This window comes from Ptiloglossa arizonensis, chromosome 5, assembly GCF_051014685.1.
Source record: "Ptiloglossa arizonensis isolate GNS036 chromosome 5, iyPtiAriz1_principal, whole genome shotgun sequence".
Classification (NCBI taxonomy): Eukaryota; Metazoa; Arthropoda; class Insecta; order Hymenoptera; family Colletidae; genus Ptiloglossa; species Ptiloglossa arizonensis.
Window position 1 is genome coordinate 17,840,365 of NC_135052.1, and position 23,250 is coordinate 17,863,614.

Genomic DNA, 23,250 nt, shown 5'->3' on the forward strand with positions numbered 1-23,250 from the left:
CTAGGTATCACGTGACAAGTAGAAACGTTAGAAAGTTCCAATTGGTGTTCTAAAATAGAGGAGAGTTTCTCAAACTTAGTGATACACAATTTGTTAATTGTATTTGGCCCTGAATAGTTACAAATTAACGTCAAAGTTTCAAAAAGTGCCAAAGAAAAACAGAAAAGAAGTTTCATTGTATCGAACAGTGCAATTGAATCAGAAAAGTTTAATACTTTAATTTCTTTAAAAGTATTAAATCCCTTTAATACTTTGATTTCCTACAACAATAATTTTCAATGTCGCCATTATTTAAAAAAATATTACACGTATCACAAATTACATTCCGTGATTTAAATTCTGACTTGTATTCAAATACGAGACGTGTTACAAGTTGTTTATTCACCTACTATTTCTAATTCAAAAATTCTCACCTCTCTTGGTTATCGAAACACACATGACCGAGACTGGTTCACTATAGTACTATTTCGCTTCCTACTGTTATATTTTTCTCACTTTAATCTTACGTGAACACTAATAAAATCATACCAATCTACTTTCGTGTCCAACGTGGTCAGAGCACAACAACAGAATAACCAGATCGTCCACTGGGATCTATTCCATAACCCTCATCGGGAAATTTCGTTCCATGGTAACTTTAATATTAAATAGCCAGCCTACTGTACAATTGATCTTTGAAAAATTATGCAATTTATGTAATTTTAGCGATCATGTAATTTTCTTCCAAAGTTCGTTTCTTCTCTTTCGAGTATTACCTATCACCATGGGTCACCCGATCAGTTGACAGACATGCATTTGAACATAACACTCGAATTACCGCAAATAAGAGGTCTATAAGAAAATGACATGGCTGGAGACCCCTGGTATAACACTCCTACAATCGGAAATATACCGAGTACCCTTAATATTTCAAGCATGAATGACACCATATTGTGTTTTGTCAAATGTCTCGGCAATTTGTACGGAAGCAGAGTACTCGTGTTATAATCTAACCCGCAATGAATATTACCAATGAATATTTCAATTGGTAATGAAAATCTTCGTAATTGAAAAAGAATCGTGTCTCGGTACACGGTTCGAGTCAATAGTTGTCTCGTGGACTCGAAGCAGAATACTAGTACGAAAGTTGCGTTTAGAAGTGTATCTTACAGAAGCTATTGAACAGTTAATGTCGTTGGTTTTGTCACACGGTGTCGCGTTGGAACAATTCGTGATAATAACGAAGGAATTGATGTTAAAAAGATGACTTTCACCGGTAAGATTCGTTTTACTGTATTGATCAAGTTTACAATAATACATTGCGATCGTGGATGAACGAATCCGTCTAAATCGGTGATAAAATAAACCGTGGTGGAAAATATTTTAATATTCTTTTGCACAAGATCTTAAGTATTGCCTTCACTATCGGTTAGCATGGTTCTATCCAAGCTCGTAGTAGCAGTGTGCCAAACCATACATTTGTATTTAAAATGTTGCAAACCATCGATATCTCGATAACATTTATCACAAATTGATACCTTCGAACGAACAAAGAATTGTACGAATGAACTCGAAATTGTCGTTGGATGATTCTCGGCTCTAGTTAGAAGGTGCAAGTATTTTATTTCATTTCTTGTAAGTTGAATATAAATCTTGAACGATGTTACACTGGTACGATATATTTTTCTTGCGCTGAGCTCTTCGTTCACTACCCAATGTATATCTTGACGAACGATTGAGTAAATGAATCCAGTATTACGGCCTAAGAACCATTTATCTGTTACACACGTAAGATCGTAACATTTGTTCAGTCTATCGCAAGACCGAGAACAAGGAGGTCACTTTAGGTGATATTCCACATCACCAGGTGCTCAAGATGTATTTGTCACTTGTGGGACAATATCCACAACAAACGAACTATACACGTATCATTATTTTCACTGTACTTCTTGTCAGTTTGGGAAGCCTGTTGCTAGTAACTGTGAGTAAAATAATGTTTTCTAATATGCCCTGTGAGACGAGTAGCAGACTATTCCATGATAAATGTTGTTAAAAAGATACGTACGTAGAGTAATTCGTAAATGCACGTCCATAGTTCAGGGTGTGAATCCACGCACTAAAATAGAGTATACACACTAAAATAGTGTCTCACTTTTCGAGTTACGGTACTTTCTCGATAAATGTGAAAACCATGGAACTGACGTTCACATTTATAAAGGACTTTTTCCTTTTTTTTTTTTTCTTACTTTAGTGTGTAGATTCAATCTCTAAATATACCCCGAAAGTATAGACATGCGTTAATAAATCATCCTGTGTACGAAATATTATGAAATTAACAAATTTCGAAGGAACGGAGCAATGTCGTATAACGATCGAAATATTTTACTCGACAGGTGTCGCAAATTATCGTTAAGATCCGCGAGAGGAACACGGATGGGGTGTTGGAGTGTATACCGATTCTAATTACAAATCTGGTTACAATGATAAAAATAGTGAACCTGAACATCAACAGAGAACTGGTACTCATTTGCTCTATTTTAGGAAGGAATTTAACTATAGAAACGAAAATCACGGAAAGAAATCTATTGCAGTTCAAAAAATTATACGACCTCGTGATAGAAGAGTGGATAACATTGGTGGTCAATGACGATGTACGTACTTTGAACAAAGTTACCAAACAAGGAAGTAAAATTGCTTATCTATACAGAAGTATGTACACCATGGTAATTTCGAGTTACGGTATCGATTTCACGTTTTTCTTTGGTAGCGCAATGGAACTGAACAAATTTTAAGTTTCTTAAGATTTCTCAATGTTTCCATCGTTTCATAAATCTTTGCCTTCACGTGGTTTCTATAAATTCATTTTAGATTAATTCCAGATTAATTATCGACAATATTCCCTTTCGAATACGATGAAAACTATCGACGATAAAATCACATCCCATAGAAAACGGTTAAGTTTATTTTCAAAAAATTTTCCACTGTCAATTCCGATACGTTCGAGTGGTCAAACTTTTCACTCAACAGTTATATAAAAATATTCCCAAACTTTACCTATTTTTAAACGTCTCTGAACGGTGTCCCTCTCTAATCGGTTACGCGGTAATCCCCAGCACTTTTTTTAAATTAATTTTTTAACGAATTATACCGAGCTAACGACAATTAGAGAAGGAAGATCCAATGGAAACGATAGGTATCTCGTGTGTAATCTAAACGGTGAAGTATGAAAATATTTTTGCGACACGTTTTCACATTTCTGCGAAATTTTCAGAAACTTTTGAACGAGTATGCGTAGATACCCTCGAACAGTGACAATGATCTCGTATACATGTGTATCTACTTTTTAGGCTGTTTATTGACATCCCTCTTATTCTTCGCTCTACTTCCGTTGATGTCTCCTTTTCTGGATATCGTTCTACCATTGAACGAAACCCGACTAAGACAGCAAATATTTAAACTTAACTATTTGGTAGACGGTGACGAATATTTTTATTACATATACTTTCACTTGGTCTGGAGTTCGACCGTAATTGTGGTGATTATTGTCAGCGTAGATTCCTCGTACATGCTCATAACTCACCACGTCTGTGGATTATTCGCCGTATGCGGGTAAATGTAAGCGCAGACATTTAAATACCACATGTCGAGGCACCTTTGTTTAACCGAACGTTTATCTTTCGGTGATGTGTACCACGCGATATTGTCAACTGAAGGGGACACTTCGAAAATTTTCTTTAATTATTCGTAACTCAAAAACTATACATATATATATATATATATATATATATATATATATATATATATATATATACTTTTTTTTATATTTTATATTTTAAATTCTTGACTTAAATGCTGACACTCGAGAGGACATTTCGAAAAGGGAGTCGAAATATAAAAATGAAGCGTGCTCGAATAAATTCAAGTGCAGGGTTATTCGAAAATACATGACTATAGTATATAGTACTTCGAAATATATATATATATAGTACATACGTTCGTAGAATATTTTTTACTCGTCTTAACATTTAAATTCACCTCTTGAAGCGTAGCCATGTATTTTCGAATAACCCTGTACTTGAATTTATTCGAGCACTTCATTTTCATCTTTCGACTCCCTTTTCGAAATGCCCTCTCGAGTGTAAGCATTCGAGTCAAGAATTTAACAAAACACGATGCTTCCGAAATTTGAACATTTTCAAACAATTCTTCTCGATCCACATTCTACTTACAAATGCCAATAAAATGAACGCGTACAGGCAGAAATATTTTTCAAAGCCATTTTCAATGGGTTAATATTTCTGCTTACTTGTACGTGCAAAGTAAAAATACTTTTCCTTTTTATCCGTATACTTGCGATTAACACAGGAATCAGATTAATCGAATAATGGAAAATATTAATACAAACACGAACAATATTGCCGAACAGGGAGATCTCTATCGACGATTCAGGAACTGCATAATCATCCACGAGAAAGCACTAATGTTCGTACTTATTGAATATATACTGATAAACTATAAGAAGAAACTAACAAAGAGTATACGGAATACTATAATTAATTTTCTCTTTATATGTGGAGGTTTTACGAGCTCGTCGAGAAAATGAATCGAAACAGTTTCTTGCTTCAGATCGGGCTGAGTTTTATGAGCATTAGCGTGACAGCCGTTCAAGTGAGTAAATAATATTTGCACACGACGAAAGTCGTAATACACACGTGTATTACCTCCCTCGATAATTGCACCGGTGTCGCTCTCACCTCTGTTGCTTTGTCTCGCTCGCCCTCGATGTATCTCCCTCTGTTAAACGAACACCACACTTGGCGGTAAAAGATTTGTCTCGAGGTTATACGAAAACCAGCGCCGCCAGTTGAGAACCTGCATCGTGTCGTGCGCAAACTGGATGCGCGGGAGCTCGACTTGCGCAGTCGATCGCAACGGTCTCGCGCGCATCTGGTTCTCAACTTGCACCGTCGCTTTTCTTTTTTTTTTAACGTCGAGACATGCAAACCCGTGCAGTATGCAGTGATCGTAAATTACCAAGTCCCTGCAAACTGAACAACAAAGAAACACGTCGCACTAATCCCCATCAGAGAGATCCCCGCATTCAAACGTTACTAGTCACATCGCATAGAAGTGGAATCTCCATAACCGGAGATTTATACACGCGATCGCCTAAGCCAATAACGAAACACGTGTAATTTGAGGTGAGACGACTGATCCGATTCATTACGATCTTTGCATAATACACTTCAAGTGTATGATCAATACACTTCTAGTTGTAACTTACTTAAGATAAAAACCGTTTCATCGTGGAAGAAAATCGTTACCATTCGTCGGTAACAGATATACATCCAATTTTTGATCAGTTAACGAGGCAACAGCGTACATTATCGATACTTTTATGTATCAGGCGGTTATGAACCTCGATCAACCGAGGGAAGCTCTCAGAATTGGTCTTTTCTTCGGAGCCCAGAAGTTTCACTTGTTCTTCATCAGTCTGCCCGGACAGAAGCTCGTGGATCACAGTTTAGAATTAAGCGATAACGTGTATGCTCCCCGATGTCTAAAAGAAGGAAATGCAATTCTTAACGGTCGCGCCAACAATCAATGCTAGTGTAACGTTTCGCTATCTTTGCTACAGGTGCGGCTCCAAATGGTACCAAACGCCAGTGAAAATGCAAAAGATGCTTCACATGATACAAATAAGATCCAGCGTACCGTGTACACTGTCTGCGGGAGGTTTATACGACATGAACATAGAGAACTTCGGAATGGTACGTAACAGCACGTAAATATATATATTATAGAACGAGTAATGTTTGTCAATAAATGCGTTACCATTTTTTCAGATTTTTAAATCGTGCATGTCGTATTTCACGATGCTGATGTCAATGAGGGAATCGTAAAATACGTCGTCACTAGTCGGAAATATCTACTGGTAAATTATTTGAACTCTAAAAGAATTTGCACGTACTATACTCGCGACGAAATGAATCAACTCGCCAAGGTTGCCATCCCCACTCCACCTAGAGTATTGCGCCATCTGTCGTGTCTTAACTGAACTCTCTGCCTGTCTACTGTATTTGAAAGACAAAGAGCACAAACATACCGCGACACACTGAATACTATTTAACCGAATATACCGACATCGATTCGGTTAACGAGTTACAGAGTACAATGTTTATATAGGACGAGTTATTAAACGAGGATACAATGTCCAACAGAGTAACGATATAGAAACGAACTGAAAACAGAGCTTAGGGTTTCAAAGGCTTTCGGAGCGGGTGTGAGGGTAATAGGGCCTAAGAAAAGGACTATTGTAGGTCATACTGTTGCCAATCGTGGATCAGAATCCAGTGACACGGTTCTCGAGAACGTGGAATTTGAAAAGTTTTACTCGGAATGAAAATATTTTGTTAGGTCTGGCACAGTACACCGCGCAAGTATAATCTGTCTTTCGAACAGAAGTGGTGAGGCACGGGGTATAGTTGAGATTCGCGTTTAACGTAATTCATAGTGGTACACGCTAACCTTTGCGAAACGATTCTTTCCGCTACGAGTGCAACGAGAAGACATTGAACGAATGCATCCATTATTAAATGGTATTCGTGTTAGAAAATCAATTTACGAGAAATTATTGTAACACGCTTCTGAAGGAGTGATCAATAAAATTATTGTGTCCCGTTGTTCTTTGAACATTATTATTTAAACGCGGAAAACCTATTCGACTCGATGCGAATAACCTGTTCAATACACGAGAAAAAGAATATGTCGGCTAAGAATAAATTCGAGGGTAAAGTAAAGATAAATAATTCGAAGCTGACAAATTGAAACGGATCCAGAAGACAACATTGAACGAGTATGGCACTCGTTAGACTGCTCGAGGACTCCAAGAGTGATCTGTGACTTTTTGGAAAAAGAATTTCAATGTTTTGTATCGTGGATACATAATGGATGTCATTGATCGTTTGTTGAAGACCTTTTTAATCGTTGCAAAAGCTGCTGTTAGAAGGTAAATTTAGAAATATAGTATTTTCTTTGAAAAAGAAACCTGGTATAATTAGACAGTACACGGAATATCCGCTTCGTATCGAAACCGATCGATATCCATGAAAGAATTATTGAACGCGAGATTAGAAGGAAGAAATATTGTTTACACAATAAAAATGACAAGGTACAATCAACTTATTATACTACAGTATTTCTCGCTTCTTACCTTGTTATTACATCACCTGTTATCTTTCAGCGGACATCGTAAAGACTCGGTTCCACATAGTGATTACGAGACCGTTCTGTGTCAGACACTTCGTAAATAATTATATTATTCTCCTAAGGAAAATTACACGAAAAACAACGATGATATTTGATACCCTTTGTAGTGAGATATTGGTATTTAAATGTCACAATGTTATTACAGTTCTCCATTTTTCAAAATTTTTTATTTCAATACCGATTAATTTTTACTCTTCGACCCAGTCAGAAGAAAAGTATTGCAATTATGAAAAATATCTAATCGTTTCTTTTTTTTTATAGGAAAGTACGTTTCAAGGCCCCTAGATCACATTTTGATTAATAAAAAACATTTTCGTTTGAATCATCGTGCGTACGTGGGTATAGCTACTAACACGATTAATAACTCGATAAGTTATTTATAGTTCTAGAGGAGTCACATGTTTAAAAAAAAGTAAAATCGTATAAAAGAATCACGTGTACCATACTCGATAAAAAAGTTTCTCCCTACCCTCCATAATTTAAAAAAAGAATCTTTGTTCACATACACACGTTGTACGTAACAAAAACTTAAATTTCCATCGTTGTCAAAGTTCATACTTTGTTTACTCTTGATAAAATACTCTTATTTTGACTCTTCGTGCGATAAACGTCTACACGTTGTCACTCGGTTACAAGAAACCACGCATTTCCATGTATCCGGGCAAGGTGGCGTTTTTGTTCCAGAAACCGACAAGAATAAAAATGACAGATTTTTACATCGTTTGTATTTTGATAAGAATATTACCGATTGTTTTTTCAACGAAGATGTGTCCAGAAACATCCCTCATTGGCTGTCGATCATGATCATGAAGATTGTCGATCGCTAAAGGGTAGCTCGAGGCTCGTTAGTTGTTACATTAACCCGAGTACGTCCTTCGTTGACTGTACGAAACAAACTAGCTCGCAACCATACTGAAAAGAGAGATGGTGCATCTACCAACCTTCACTTCCTAAAAGTAAAGTAAACAATGGAGCGACTACAGCGGAAGAACCAAGAGTATGGTTTTAAGAAAAAGAAGGAAAAATAAAAAAGTTCCATCGCGTTTGGTCTCGTTTCAATTAAAAAAATTCCACAGATAGTTTGGTAAAAGTTTCATTCAAAAAAGGAAACGAAAATAAAAAAAGTTCCATCGTTAGTGTTGTCTCACCGATATCCGAGTTCGGATCGGGTTAGATCGCCACCGGTCGTCAATCTTCGTGATCCGCCGAGGGGAGTCTCCCTCAGTGGTGGGGATGAGCAACAGACAGTTATACCGTAGATCCATTCTTGCAGTTATCCGACTCTTTTTACTGTATTCGAAAGTCACTGAAACAATCGAACCAAACGTGACATTTTACGAATTCTACGATAGTTACAGCTCCAAATGGTATCAAACACCGGTGGATGTGCAGAAAATACTCCTTGTAATGCAAATGAGATCCAGTAGAGCGTGCGAGATAAACGCAGGTGGAGTGTACAACATGAACATTGAGAATTTTGGAGTGGTGAGTTTCGACGTTTGGCCGTAATTGTAATCAATAACGAGTAATTTTTAATTTCAAGACTTCCAAAACGTGCATGTCGTATTTCACAATGTTGCTGGCGACGAGAAAATAATCCCTCGATATATTCTTGCTCCGCAAAGGGTTGGTGGACTGTACACTGTACCGTGTGATCGACGTTCACTGATTAAACTGCACATGGTTTACACGGTATTCGACTAAAATACTCTAGTTGTTACGATAAATGTGTATACACGTTTTCGTTAGGTAAGCGAATGAAATTATCGCACGACATTGTTTTCTAACCGTTGTTTTCGAACGTACCTCTCGATAATTATTATATGTTGTTATACGATTACGACAATACATTTAACACGATTATTATATTGTACAACTAGCATTGTCAACGGTACGATATTTTTTCCATTAATCCTGCAACGTAGCATTATTTCAAAAAAACGATTCATAGTGTGACAAACTTACATATTACCGGTACTAATTATAAAATATTGTATTGAATAATCGTTAAGATGTAATCGTTATTATCAAAAAAAAAATATATATATATATATATATATATATATATTCCCGATTATATAATACATTATTCAACAAATAATGAAACATAAAAATACATTGTTCTTAATTTAAAGATCAAGAAAACAGTATAGTTGTAAGCACCTCTGAAACTCGTATAAGAACTTTGGGAGCACAACTGTGCCCCTAATGTGTTAATTAAAGAAATAAACAATATCATGCTCCGATGAATATCGTTCGACTACACTAATTTTCGAAAATCTTGATACAATCCTCTCAAAAGATCGTAACATTCTTAATACACGATAATGCAACTATAAATATTCGGAACAACTAACATTGAATAAACACTTTCGAGTACAAGATCACAAGAAAAAAGACACTGCTTTCCTGTCCAAATCTTCCACTGGTCACCACAATTTCTCATCCCCAAAACTGCCAATTATCCTAATCACGGAATCGTTAAAAAACTTGAGAACTTGGAAAATGAAAGATAAACTATAGAAAGACAGAGTCCAGAGCAATTCGTGCGATTCAAACTCTAATTTACCCTCAACAATCAAGAGACACGAACTTTATTTTCATTATGTTCCTTCTTCGAAAATTTTATCCGGTAAGTAATTAGTTGCTCAATAAGTTTTGTCGTTCGATAAGAAATAGTACTATTAGCTTCATTTTATTTTTCCAAACATGATACTACTGTTTGATGAACACGCGTGAAGTTTCATGCAAATTTTTTAACTCATTCGTACATTTACATTTGTTCAAACTTGAAGTGTCATAATATATTTCTACAATAGAAAAAACGACCAAACTTATCGAACAACCTAGTGTTCAATCTCTGCAAAAAACTCACTCGCTGTTACTCTGTCTTATCGACTCCGGATACATTCTTCTAGCACCATCGTTGACTACCCATAAACGATCTAACAACCATGCAACCTGACAGAGCTGCACCAGCCTGTTACTGTATCAAACACAGGGACATTGTGTCCACAAATTGCGATTCGCTGCCATCGAACGAAGAAACGAGGAACGCAGCAACGACGTGACTAAACTTGAAGCGAGACGTGTGTCCACGGACTCGAAGGACCGATCGATTTCACAGCGATTAAATTAACAATCCACCATTTAAACGTCAGCTCCATTCGCTGTTATATCAGTTCCATTATGAGTTAACTGTCGTCGTGCGTCGACCGATCAATCGACAGGCATTCATTACGGTTTCGTTTTCGAATTACGACTATTACAAACTCCATAAGAAAATTACAGATCTACGGAACACCTCCAGATAGAGAATACACGGGGAACAATTCCCTAAATATTTTACGCGCCCTCGTCACCGTGCCGTGCTCACGATAACAACTCGCCGCTTGACAAAGGACTGTTTCTAAATGAATATTTCAATCGAGAGGGAGACGCCTGAATTTGTGAAAATAAGTGTCTCGTCGCGCGAAGTGCACGCAGTCGACAGTTCCCTCGTGAACACGGATCAGGACACCATCGCGAAACTCCTGTGGAAAAGATCGATATGACCAAAGAAGGAATCGACTACGAAAGAATGACTCACAACGGTAAGATTTATCTTCCATTTGGAGCCGGTTAACCCTTTGAGTCGCCACGGAATTGTATATGCATCCAGTGGATTAATGCATACGTGCTAGAGTATGCATACGTTACAAGAATGACAATTGTAATTGTTTTTATTATTTTTCTCCAGAGGAGGGTTTAACTTCTAAGACACTTGGTCGAAATGTTTACACTAAGAAGTGTACAAATAATAGAAAATATAACGATTGTAATTGCTTTTGTTATTTTTCTCCAGAAGCGAAATTTTTACACTACGAAGTGTACAGATAATAGAAAAGTAACGATTGTAATTGCTTTTGTTATTTTTCTCCAGAAGTGAAATTTTTACACTACGAAGTATACAAATAATAGAAAAGTAACGATTGTAATTGTTTTTATTATTTTTCTCCAGAAGCGAAATTTTTACACTACGAAGTGTACGAATAATAGAAAATATAACGATTGTAATTGCTTTTGTTATTTTTCTCCAGAAGCGAAATTTTTACACTACGAAGTGTACAGATAATAGAAAAGTAACGATTGTAATTGCTTTTGTTATTTTTCTCCAGAAGCGAAATTTTTACACTACGAAGTGTACAAATAATAGAAAATATAACGATTGTAATTGCTTTTGTTATTTTTCTCCAGAAGCGAAATTTTTACACTACGAAGTGTACAGATAATAGAAAAGTAACGATTGTAATGGCTTTTATTATTTTTCTCCAGAAGTGAAATTTTTACACTACGAAGTGTACAGATAATAGAAAAGTAACGATTGTAATTGTTTTTATTATTTTTCTCCAGAAGCGAAATTTTTACACCCCGAAGTGTACAAATAATAGAAAAATAACGATTGTAATTGCTTTTGTTATTTTTCTCCAGAAGCGAAATTTTTACACTCCGAAGTGTACAAATAATAGAAAAATAACGATTGTAATTACTTTTATTATTTTTCTCCAGAAGCGAAATTTTTACACTACGAAGTGTACAAATAATAGAAAAATAACGATTGTAATTGCTTTTATTGTTTTTCTCCAGAAGCGAAATTTTTACACTCCGAAGTGTACAAATAATACAAAAATAATATTAGTAACTGTTTTTATTATTTTTCTCTAGAAGTGTACTTCTTGGTAGAAATGTTTACGCGCTAGAGTACGCAAGTAATACAAAAATAACAATCGCGATCGCATTTGTTATTTTTCTCCAGAAGCGTGCTTCGTCAAAATATTTCCACGCTAAAGTGTACAAATAATAACAATTGCAGTCGATTTTATTATTTTTATATCGTGCTCGCCAAGAAGGCTCTCTTGTTCAATCAATATTGTCGTTGTTTTTATTATAAAAAAAAAATACTGTGACGCTTCAACTTTGAACAAACTTCACACATGTTCATTAAATAATAGTATCATCTCGTATTGTTTAACACTAGAACCACCAAAGTGGTAAATTTGAACTGTTTCAAACTTCCTTTTAAATTATTAACGGTGAATTTTAATTATCCACAGTGTGTTTGCTTACAATATTCGTGGACAATTATTAAAATAGACAACCAATGGTACTCGTAAATTAATTTGTCCTTTCCTCGTTTAACTTCGAAGACACTTATGCAATCTGAGACGAATAGGAATGGTGGTTCTAGTGTTAATTCGAAAAGAATTACAATTATAATTTAGTTGCACCTTTCGCGTTCAATCGACAAAGTTCACGCTAACAAAAAAATATTCCATGTTTCAACTGCAATCATTCACTGCTCAAAGGGTTAATTCGAGTAAACGTAAGAAAAAAAGGGACAATTGCAACGATCCAAACAATGATTGCGTATACGTTGCATTTAGAGAATCTTTCTTGGATACTTTTTTTACAATTTTCAAGAGAAGGAGAAAAAATTGTCCCAGAATCGTGAAATTATCCGAATTTATATTACATTTAACGCGAACATTCAGTGTTTCAGACTAAGAGAGATCGAAACGCCTTTGACATTCCTTATTACAAAGAGCTCAAGACGTATTTGATAATCGTGGGACAGTATCCGTACCAAACGAATCTAATAAATAAACTTAACGTAACTATCTTGGTGGGCACTTCCATCAGCCTGGTGATACCAACGGTAAACAGAACGTGTGATTTCGAATGCGTAGATAACAAGTTTCGACGAATGAATAATTGTAGAAACGTGATGTGAATAATCATAATCGTAACATGGAATTCGATAGATACTCAGCATCTATATATCGGCGTGCGAAAATAATCTGGATGGAGTGATCGAGTGTCTACCTCAATTAATCACACAGTTCAGTAGCATTGTAAAATTGTTGAGCCTTCATATCTACCGAAAAGATGTACGTATACCTCTGTTTGTTGCACGAACTATTTACCAATTGTACAGTGACAGAAAAATCTACAACGTTGCAGCTCAGGAGAATTTTTATCTCCGTGAAAGACGAATGGAACCTATTGGAATCCAACGATAGCGTTCACATCCTCGATGAAATTACCAAAACCGGAAGTAAACTTGCTCGTTTGTACAGAAGTAGGTTCTTTGTTATAACTTTCAGTAGATATTCATTTCGGATAATTTCGCGTACAATTCGTGGAATATATGCGGGGTGTCGTGTAACCGGTGTTACAGCGGGAAATTAATGATTTTACGTGACAAATAAATTGCAAATATACGATAAAATGTTTGATAAAAAAGTTCATCGTGTTTATTCGCGATATATTTCCATAGCACTTTGACAAATTTCTCGTTAGTTTTATTTACGCAAGTGTTCGTAAATACAGTGTTCCCTCTTCGAGTGTACGTTCGACGAAGTGTCACATTTATCGAAACCGAACAACGTTCATTGTTTTGGCGTCGTTTCAAACAGAGAAACTCGTGTTAACCTTGTGTACTACCAATTACACGACACCTTCTGTATCGTATTCATTGTTAACGAGAGAAAACCAGCTACACGTATACTTTACAGATACCTTAATAACGTTTCTGATATTATTTGTAATTCTTCCGTTGTATAACCCCGTACTGGATATTATTGTACCGCTGAACGAAACTCGATCGCGACAACAAGTATTTAAACTTTATTACTTCGTGGACAACAATGACCACTTTTATGCTATATATTTCCATTCGACTTTAATTTCGATAATAACCGTATTAATGATAGTCACTGTTGATTCTTTGTACATGATCATTGCTCATCATGCCACTGGATTGTTCGCCGTGTGTAGGTAAATATACCAACGATGTACAAAAACAATGCACAATCGTATGACGGTTACATTAACCGTTAATTACGATTCCATTGTAGCGATGCACCGTGCACTTTACGGTATAAATCGAAAAAAAATACGTCGAGGATATACAATGTTTAAATAAGATCGCTTATTAAAATAAAGAGATCTCTTTACACGTACCAAAAACCGTTGAAACTTTCAGACACCTTTTGAATCGTTTGCGTTGCATTCATTTTTAAATGCACACCGATTCTGGAACTGCATCGCATTTGTTTTTCGTTTATACGTACATTATTGCCAGCAACGTGTTTCTCACCTACTGTTACATTTCCACGACATATGATTTCTTTATTTAAATTTATTTCCCAGCCAATGACCACTTACCGAGCGAAATAATTCTTTTTCAATTTTATTTTGAGCGAAAATTTTACTCTCCTTCCGACGTTCGGTGGCACAGTTCGCTCGTAAACGTTCTAATAAATAACAGATACTCGATTAACAAATCAATGGAGAGCAACATCGCGAAGGACAATGCTTACGAAGACGTCAAACAGTGTGTGACAGCTCATAACACAGCCATCGAGTTCGTAACGATTGTTATTACACTAGAAACGAAAAAGAATGGAACGATTCATGGAATTCAACTGGTGGGTGGTCTCTATTGTGTTTTTAGGTTTTTCGAGTTACTGGAACAAATCAGTCGTAAGAGTTTCTTGTTTCACATCGGATTGAACATAATCGGTGTCAGTGTCACGGCTTTTCAAGTAGGAATAACATTCCACAGCGTATCTTATCTTTACGAACAATCGAATCTATTCGAATTTTTCTTTGTCAGACGGTTATGCATTTGGAAGAACCCCATCAGGCTATCAGATACGCTGTGTTCTGCAGCGCTCAGAACTTTCATCTGTTCTGCATCAGTTTACCCGGACAGATAATTACCGATCGGAGCATGGAGATCGCAGACAACATGTGCGTGTTCGATGTATGGAAAATAGTATATAGTAATGTAACATTGAAAAAATAAAATGACAGATTTGTTTCGTGAATATTGCGACAGATACAACTGCAATTGGTATAAAAAATCAGTGAGGATACAAAAACTACTCCTTATGATGCAAATGAGATCCAATAAACCGTGCGAGTTGACCGCAGGTGGTTTATATAAATTGAATATAGGAAGTTTTGGAATGGTATGTAACAATATGTAAACAACGGTACAGTATTTTCAATGAATGTAAAACCCTTGGGACCAAAATTCACATTTATAAAGTATCATACGCGAAACTCTACACCCTTGTGGGCATTTCGTCCGCAGAGACGGCCATTTTTGTTTTTTTTTTCTTTGTCAATATATTTGCAAGACCTTCCTGATTAAAACGAGATCAAACATAACATAATTTGGATGATATTTACTCGTTTAGCAAACGATATTAACTCAATATTTCTCATTTATTAAATAAGTCTCTCTTATATTCGTACTTGTGGCTCGGAATCGGTAAAATCTGGTTTCTTTAGCATTTATCGTTTAATAAATAAGTAAATATGAACAAATTATATCGTGTTCGGTCTCATTTTTATAGAAAAGGTCTGACAAATATAACAATGACATTTACATTAAAAAGAAACCAATAATAAAAAAAATTTCATTTTTGCAATAATATTGTTTCACCAACGTAAGCATTTATTTTATCGACTAGTGTTTCATAGCTAACCAACGGGCACCCTGAAATGTCACATTAATCACTCTACTGCTTCCAAAAGAGACCCTCCCCCTAGTAGTGGGGGTTAGCGTTTCACATTTATCGTGGGCTTTAATTTCACAGTTATCGCAACAACATCGTACCGCACGAAATTTTGTCACAATGTACATAAATATACATAATATATGTACATAAATATCGGAATAACGAATTCATGATTTCATTTTCAAGACATTCAAAACGTGCGTGTCGTACTTCATGATGTTACTCTCAATGAAAGAATAACTCTGCGTTATTATTGCTACACAATGACTTTGTAGTGAACAGGAACCCAATACCGATTCTTTGCAAAACTGAACTGCACGCGATTCAAGTGGTAGTTGTGTAAAATAATCTTATTATTAGCTTATAATAAGATGTGCGTGTCTGTAAATATACGTGTTCATGGTATTGTTGAATACATGAATAAAGTTGTTCGCCCATACGGTTTTAGATACACTATTATTTAAACTTACCTTTCGAAAATTTATATTCTCGTTGCGAAAAAAAAACTGAGAAATATTTACACAACCACATTAATTTCCAGTACACTGGCTTCTACGGGGCCAGGCGGGGCGAGGCGGGGCGAGGCGGGGCGAGGCGGGGAGGGGCGGGGAGGGGCGGGGTGGTGTGGGTCAAATATATAAATTGATAAATAGATAGATATAGATAGATATAGATAGATAGATAATAGATAATAGATGAATAAAGAAAGAAACAAACAAACAAACAAAGACAGATAAATGCAAGTTGCAGTGCCACCTTTCTTTTAAATAGGAACATATATTTTACTCAGTACAATAAAGAACTTTATACAAAAGTATTGGGCCTGAGTAGTAGAGCGGAGCGGAGCACAGCGAGCCGGGCCGAGCAGGGGCGGAGCGGGGCGGAGCGGGGCGGAGCGGGGCGGAGCGGGGCGGAGCGGGGCGGAGCGGGGCGGAGCGGGGCGGCCTGAGCGGGGCAGAGCGGACCGGGGTTGGATGGAGCGGGATGAAGCGGGGCGGATCGAAGTAGTGTGGACTAGAGCAGGCAGAGCGGTGCATTGTGAAGTGTAATGATGTGGAATGGAGAAGGGAAATGCGGGGTGTATCAGAGTGGAGCGGGAAAGGAGAAGCGGAGTGGAGCAGTCCGGGTCGGCGCGGCTGGAACTGGGCGGTTGGAACCGGGCCGGCCGAAGCGAGGCCGGCCGAATCGGGGCCGGCCGGAACGGGGTTGGATGGAGCAGGATGGAGCGGGGCGGATCAAAGTAGCGTGGACTAGAGCACTCATAGCGGAACAGTGCGAAATGGATTGATGTGGAGTGGAGAAGGGGAAAGTGGGGCGGAGCAGAGCGAAGCGAGGCAAGGTGGAGCGGGGCAGAGCCGATCGGAGCGGGGCTAGGGGAGCAGGACGGAGCGGGCCGGGGGGAGCAAAGCAGAGTGGGACCACGTAGAGCGGATTGGAGCGGAGTGAGGCACAGCGGTGTAGAGTGGGGCCCAGCGGTGTAGAGTGGGGCCCAGCGGTGTAGAGTGGGGCAGGGAAAAGCAGAGCAAAACGGAGTAGAGCAAAGAGAAGTAGATTGGAATAGAGAAGGACAGATCGAAGCATGGCAGAGTAGAGCAGGGCGGAATAGGGTAGAGAAGAGTGGAACAAGGCCGAGCGGAGAGGGGCGGGGCAAGGCATGTCAAGGCAGGGCGGGGCGGGGCAGGGCGATGTGTGTCAACTATCTAAATAGATAAATAGATAAAGGATAAATAGATAAACGGATAAATAGATAAGTATATAATGAGAGAAATGGGAGATGACTTGTAACAAGGTATCGATTGTTTGTTCCTGTATGCGATTCTGTATCTGCGGAAGGTAGAGATTCGGAAATAAGCCCTTTAGGTTTCGACCCTCTCTCCGTTTAGCCCCGCCCCATGTCCAATCAGAACCCTCTGCCTCCCCTAGGCCCCGCCCCATCCCCAATTACACCAAGCCACAGACCAATCAGGTGCCCTCCCGTACCCCTTGCGCCTCGTCCTCTCCAATATTACGACAAGCCCCCTTTTATTTTCGATGACAAAAATGGGAGAAATGTGAGCCGATTTGCAATCGAATATCAATTGTCTGTTCCTCTACGTGGTTCAGTAACCGCAGGCAGTAGAGGTTCGCAAATGATCCCTTTAGGTCACACTAACTCGCCCTTTAGCCACGCTCCCTCCCCGTTTAGGCCACGCCCCCATTTAATTTCGGTGATCAAAGTGCGAGAAATATGAGCTGATTTGTATATAGGTTTGTAAAATAAGTAGAAAAATTGATAAATAGATAAATGGATAGATACAGATAGATAGATAATAGATAATAGATGAATAAAGAAAGAAAGAAAGAAAGAAATAGATAAATCCAAGTAGCAGTTCCACGTTCCTTTAAAATTGAACCACAAAAGTACCAGAGCTGAGTAGCAGCGCGGAGCGGGGCGGAGCGGGGCGGAGCGGGGCGGGGCGGGGCGGAGCGGAGCGGGGCGGAGCGGGGCGGAGCGGGGCGGGGCGGGGCGGAGCGGGGCGGAGCGGGGCGGAGCGGGGCGGAGCGGGGCGGAGCGGGGCGGAGCGGGGCGGAGCGGGGCGGAGCGGGGCGGAGCGGGGCGGAGCGGGGCGGAGCGGGGCGGAGCGGGGCGGAGCGGGGCGGAGCGGGGCGGAGCGGGGCGGAGCGGGGCGGAGCGGGGCGGAGCGGGGCGGAGCGGGGCGGAGCGGGGCGGAGCGGGGCGGAGCGGGGCGGAGCGGGGCGGAGCGGGGCGGAGCGGGGCGGAGCGGGGCGGAGCGGGGCGGAGCGGGGCGGAGCGGGGCGGAACGGGGCGGAGCGGGGCGGAGCGGGGCGGAGCGGGGCGGAGCGGCCGGAGCGGACAAGCTTGTGCGGGGCGGAGCGTGGCGGGGCCGCTGGAGCTGGCCGGCCGGAGCGGGGCAGGGCGGACCGGGATTGGACTTAGCGGGATGAAGCGGGGCGGATCGAAGTAGTGTTGACTAGAGCAGTCATAGCGGAGCAGCGAAGCGGGGTGGAGCAGAGCGAATCGTGGCAAGGTGGAGCGGGGCGCGGCGGACCGGAGCGGGGCTAGGGGAGCAGGACAGAGTGGGACCGCGTAGAGTGGAGTAGAGCGAAGGGCGGCACAGCAGTATAGAGTGATGCAGGACAAAGTCTAGCGTAACGGATTGGCGCAATGCGAAGTAGATTGGAGTAGGGCATGGCAGCGTGGAGCATGGCGAAGGGGAATGATGTGGAGTGGAATAGAGCGGAGCGAGCTGTAACAAAGCGGAGGGAAGCAAGGAGGAGCGCGGCTGAGCAGGGAGGTGCGGGGCGGGCCGGAGCGGGGCGGGCCGGAGTGGGGCGGGTTGGAGTGGGGTGGGACGGAGCTGGTCGGGCCAAATCGGGGCGGGTCGGGGCGTGGCGGGCCGGAGCGGGATGGGCCGAAGCGGAGCGGGGCGGGCCGGAACGATGCGGGCCGGAGCTGGTCGGGCCGGATCGGGGTGGGCCGGGGCCGGATGGGCCGAAGCGTGGCAGGGTGGGCCGGAACGGTGCTCGAGGAGCAAGTCGGAACGGGCCGGGGCGGAGCAGAGCAGAGTGGGGCAGGCCGGGCGGGGCGGGGCGGAGCTGGGGTGCTGGAGCTGGCCGGCCTGAGCGGGACAGGGCGGAGCGGAGCTGGCCGGGTCAGGGCTGGTCGGGGTGGGCCGAAGCGAGGCAGGGCGGGCCGGAACGGTGCTCGGGGAGCAAGTTGGAACGGGCCGGGGCGGAGCAGAGCAGAGTGGGACAGGCCGGAGCGGGGCGGGGCGGAGCTGGGCTGCTGGAGCTGGCCGGCCTGAGCGGGACAGGGCGGAGCGGAGCTGGCCGGGTCAGGGCGGGTCGGGGTGGGCCGGAGCTTGGCGGGGCGTAGCGGGGTTGGACGAAGCGGGATGAAGCGGGGCGGATCAAAGTAGTGTGGACTAGAGCAGGCAGAGCGGAGCAGGGCGAAGAGGAACAAAGTAGAGTGGAGTAAAGCAGGACACGAAAAAAGACGAACAAAGACAAGTTTTAAAGCATTTTGTGTTCGATTTTTGGACGGATAGATTGACTGACTGATAAATATAATTATATATCAATATTTTTAAAGTTACATTTACCCCAACACGTTACTAAAATTTGACATGTCGTATTTGTTTATTCGAAGAATTTTTCTCGTCGGTTGGCTATCGCTAACGAGACTCTGGTAGACGGAAACCCACTTCCTGTGGTGCCACTTGACTCGCTATTATTATATCCTGTTCACCCCATCCTTGTAAGTACAGTGACAAATCCTGCTTTCATGTTTGACACATGGATGGTGTGTATCTGTAACTTCGTGGTTTTTCTGTCTAAAGCAAACAAGACGGATAGAACGAAACGGGAGACAGCAGTAACTATACTAATGGATCTGTAGTCCTCGTCGTCCAATCTACGACGATTTGAATATTATATAATCGGTCATTCGTAACGTCAGTCCTTTTAAAATTTCAAGTATCATATTTATCGCTCTGCGTCACGATAATTTTCTTTCGTGTGTCATTTCGTTCCTTTTTCGAGCATCACGGTGGATCTACAGATTAGCGGGCACGTCATTCACCACGCGATGTTCGAATTACCGCGAATACAAAATAGCTGAGGAAATTACACAGCTCGTGGAACCCCAATATTGCACACCGGCAATCGAAAGTACACCCTTAGTATTTTTAACGATGCGCGATCGTCACTGTGTAGCGTACACCGTAAGATCTCGACAATTGAAATTGACACTCTTACCCGATGAATATGTAGTTGATGGTTTACGAGAACTTTTCAAGCGAAAAAAGGAAATACAGCTTGGTACGTGGAGGGAGTCGATAGTTCTCTTTAAACACGGGGCAGGATACTTTTACGATAGTGCTGCGTTTACAAGTTTTTTACATTGCATTGTCGAACTGTTTTCAATTGACAAAAATATCGAAGATATTGAAAGAATATGCCTTTCGTGGGTGAGATTCGAATCAATTAGATCCAATTACACGTTCAAAAGAGAAATAGAATAAAATTGAATAGTTTCTTGGAAATGAGCCTGTAGGTGTATGGGGTACTTTTCGATAAATTGTCTTTGACACTTTTGATACTAACGGTGAGTATAGTCAGCCAATTTTGCACGATCTTCGTATCTTATCGGTGATTACAGTCATTCTTTAAAATTTACAATCGATTTGCAACTTTGATCGTACATAGAGTCATTAGTCGTCATACCTACAAGAATGTTTCCTTAAAATTTCATTTTAATATTCCAACACTTAAAATTAGAACAATACTTACCGTTGAATCGCGTACGGTCAAACTAGACGAACAATTGTTGTTGCAATCGTTAATTTAATATTTCAAACGGCATTATTACGAGTAATAAATTCATATTTTACAATTCATGAAAACAACAAAGTTCTTTAAGAGTTGTTTGCCGATTCGAACGTAACAATATGCAGAAAAAAAAAAAGTAAAACGAAAACGTCCACCGCAATTTGTTCGATTCACCATTTTGTTTTACAGACCCTTTTTTCGAAATGTTAGATTCTATGACACAGTGAATTGTAAATAGTTTTTGATCATTTTGAGCTTCGAGAAACTACCTAAATAAAAAAATTCGAATATGAAAATGAAGTATTAACTATCGACCGATCAGAATGCCGCCATGTTAATAAACAGCCCTTGTGCCATGAACAATTCGCGGTGGAGCCTTTGAGAAACTGATTGTTACTCTCAAAGCACGATTTTCCATCGCACGAATCGCAAACAGCGATGAAAATTGTCGATTATACCTAATCTCTGCGGCGCATGTTAACAAAGGAAATCGGTGGATGATTGACGACCGCGGTGTTCGTCATTTCCTCATTTCCGTTTACAGCCACTAAAACGGAAAAGAAACAAGCGTTGAATCGTTTCATCGCAGCGGCTGCCGTCTACTGCGGAAACATCAAACTAACGCCGCCCGATTTTTACTCCATTGTTGGTAAAACACTCCGTTGGTTAAGTTTTACGAGGCTACGCGCGAAAGAAACGCGGCGTGGAATTAGAAGATAACGTTGTTACGCGGTGAATCGACTGTGGTAAACCACTGTTCCCGTTTCACCGGTAAAACACTTTACTTTAAAGAGTCTGCTGCTCCAGATGTTTGAACAAACGTATCTTTTTCTTCTTTGGATTTTTTTTTTAAGTACAAGAGCAAGTATCATTTTTTTACGGAGCAGAGAACTCCCTTGAGACGTTACAAGATCTAAACAATATTTATTTCGATAACTATCTCGAGACAACGTAGCTGAGATGACAATTTACGGTAGTTCCTTTCGAAATCGAGATCGCGCACGAAAGCGGGGTAGGTAGCGATTTTTATCTCGAGTCGAGGGCCAGATAAGGTTGTTACGAGATGAATCGACTGTGGTAAACCACTGTTCCCGTTTCACCGGTAAAACACTTTACTTCAAGGAGTCTGCTGCTCCAGATGTTTGAACAAACGTATCTTTTTCTTCTTTGGAATTTTTTTTTAAGTTTCAAGAGCAAGTATCATTTTTTTACGGAGCAGAGAACTCCCTTGAGACGTTACAAGATCTAAACAATATTTATTTCGATAACTATCTCGAGACAACGTAGCTGAGACGACAATTTACGGTAGTTCCTTTCAAAATCGAGATCGCGCACGAAAGCGGGGTAGGTAGCGATTTTTATCTCGAGTCGAGGATCAGTCAAATCGTACGAATCGCGACGTGGCGAGTAGAAGGGATATACTGAGAGAGAGAGAGAACGATAGCGAACGAGTCTCGCATTACTTGAGTTTACTGGGCGTAACTTCAAACAGATGTTGCTCATATATCTGTGTGTAAATCACTGGTGCCAAATAAACATTTTTATATTTCTTGGATTAGATCGACGAGACTTTTCCCCTGTAAAGAAGAGTTCAAACACGACATAGTTCGAATTATTTTTGAACAGCAAGAGAGTGTAACCATATTACTATTATTCTAACTCGATACGTGACTTATTACAGAAATAATAGTAATAAAGTTATACGCGAATTATTACGCGTATGTATCTCGAATTCGATGTAAAAAATTCTAACTTGAAAGCGGGAATTACTGTATACGTCGAGCTGAAGAGATTCGTTTGAGCCACGCTTTATTCAACAACGTTTCCTCGTTTCTTCTTCAATTTTGTCTTCTTTCTTTTAACGTCTATAGTCTCGTACCAGGGCAATTACATAATTGCGTAAAAATGTCTACAGCTGCGAAACCTAACCACTTCTTTCGAAACCTGTAAAAGATACTTCGAAGTGACTTGCGAACGAAGATCGACGGCAAGAATGTTGTTTTATTAGAATTTTATTGGCCCTGGAAGCTTTCATTACACCGGTTCGCGAGTTCGTTGAAATTTGACTTTTGTTGCTAATGCCTCGTGGTGAACGAGCCAC

General features: G+C 40.3%; 1 protein-coding gene across 1 annotated transcript; it reads left to right on the forward strand.

Annotated features, from left to right (window-relative positions):
- The first annotated feature begins 1,846 nt into the window (after window positions 1–1,846).
- Window positions 1,847–6,656, forward strand: LOC143147440 (odorant receptor Or2-like). Its single transcript, XM_076312686.1, has 9 exons — window positions 1,847–1,960; window positions 2,373–2,498; window positions 2,571–2,688; window positions 3,327–3,588; window positions 4,345–4,461; window positions 4,557–4,647; window positions 5,387–5,523; window positions 5,618–5,750; window positions 5,826–6,656. The coding sequence occupies exons 1-9, from the start codon at window positions 1,856–1,858 to the stop codon at window positions 5,880–5,882; spliced, it is 1,146 nt and encodes a 381-aa protein (XP_076168801.1). The 5' UTR covers window positions 1,847–1,855; the 3' UTR covers window positions 5,883–6,656.
- Window positions 6,657–23,250: the final 16,594 nt, after the last annotated feature.

Coding starts and splice junctions, on each gene's coding strand:
- LOC143147440 (XM_076312686.1), top strand. CDS start 1,856: ATGTATTTGTCACTTGTGGGACAATATCCACAACAAACGAACTATACA. Junction 4,648..5,386: donor TTAGCGTGACAGCCGTTCAA/GTGAGTAAATAA, acceptor TTTATGTATCAG/GCGGTTATGAACCTCGATCA. Junction 5,751..5,825: donor ACATAGAGAACTTCGGAATG/GTACGTAACAGC, acceptor CCATTTTTTCAG/ATTTTTAAATCGTGCATGTC.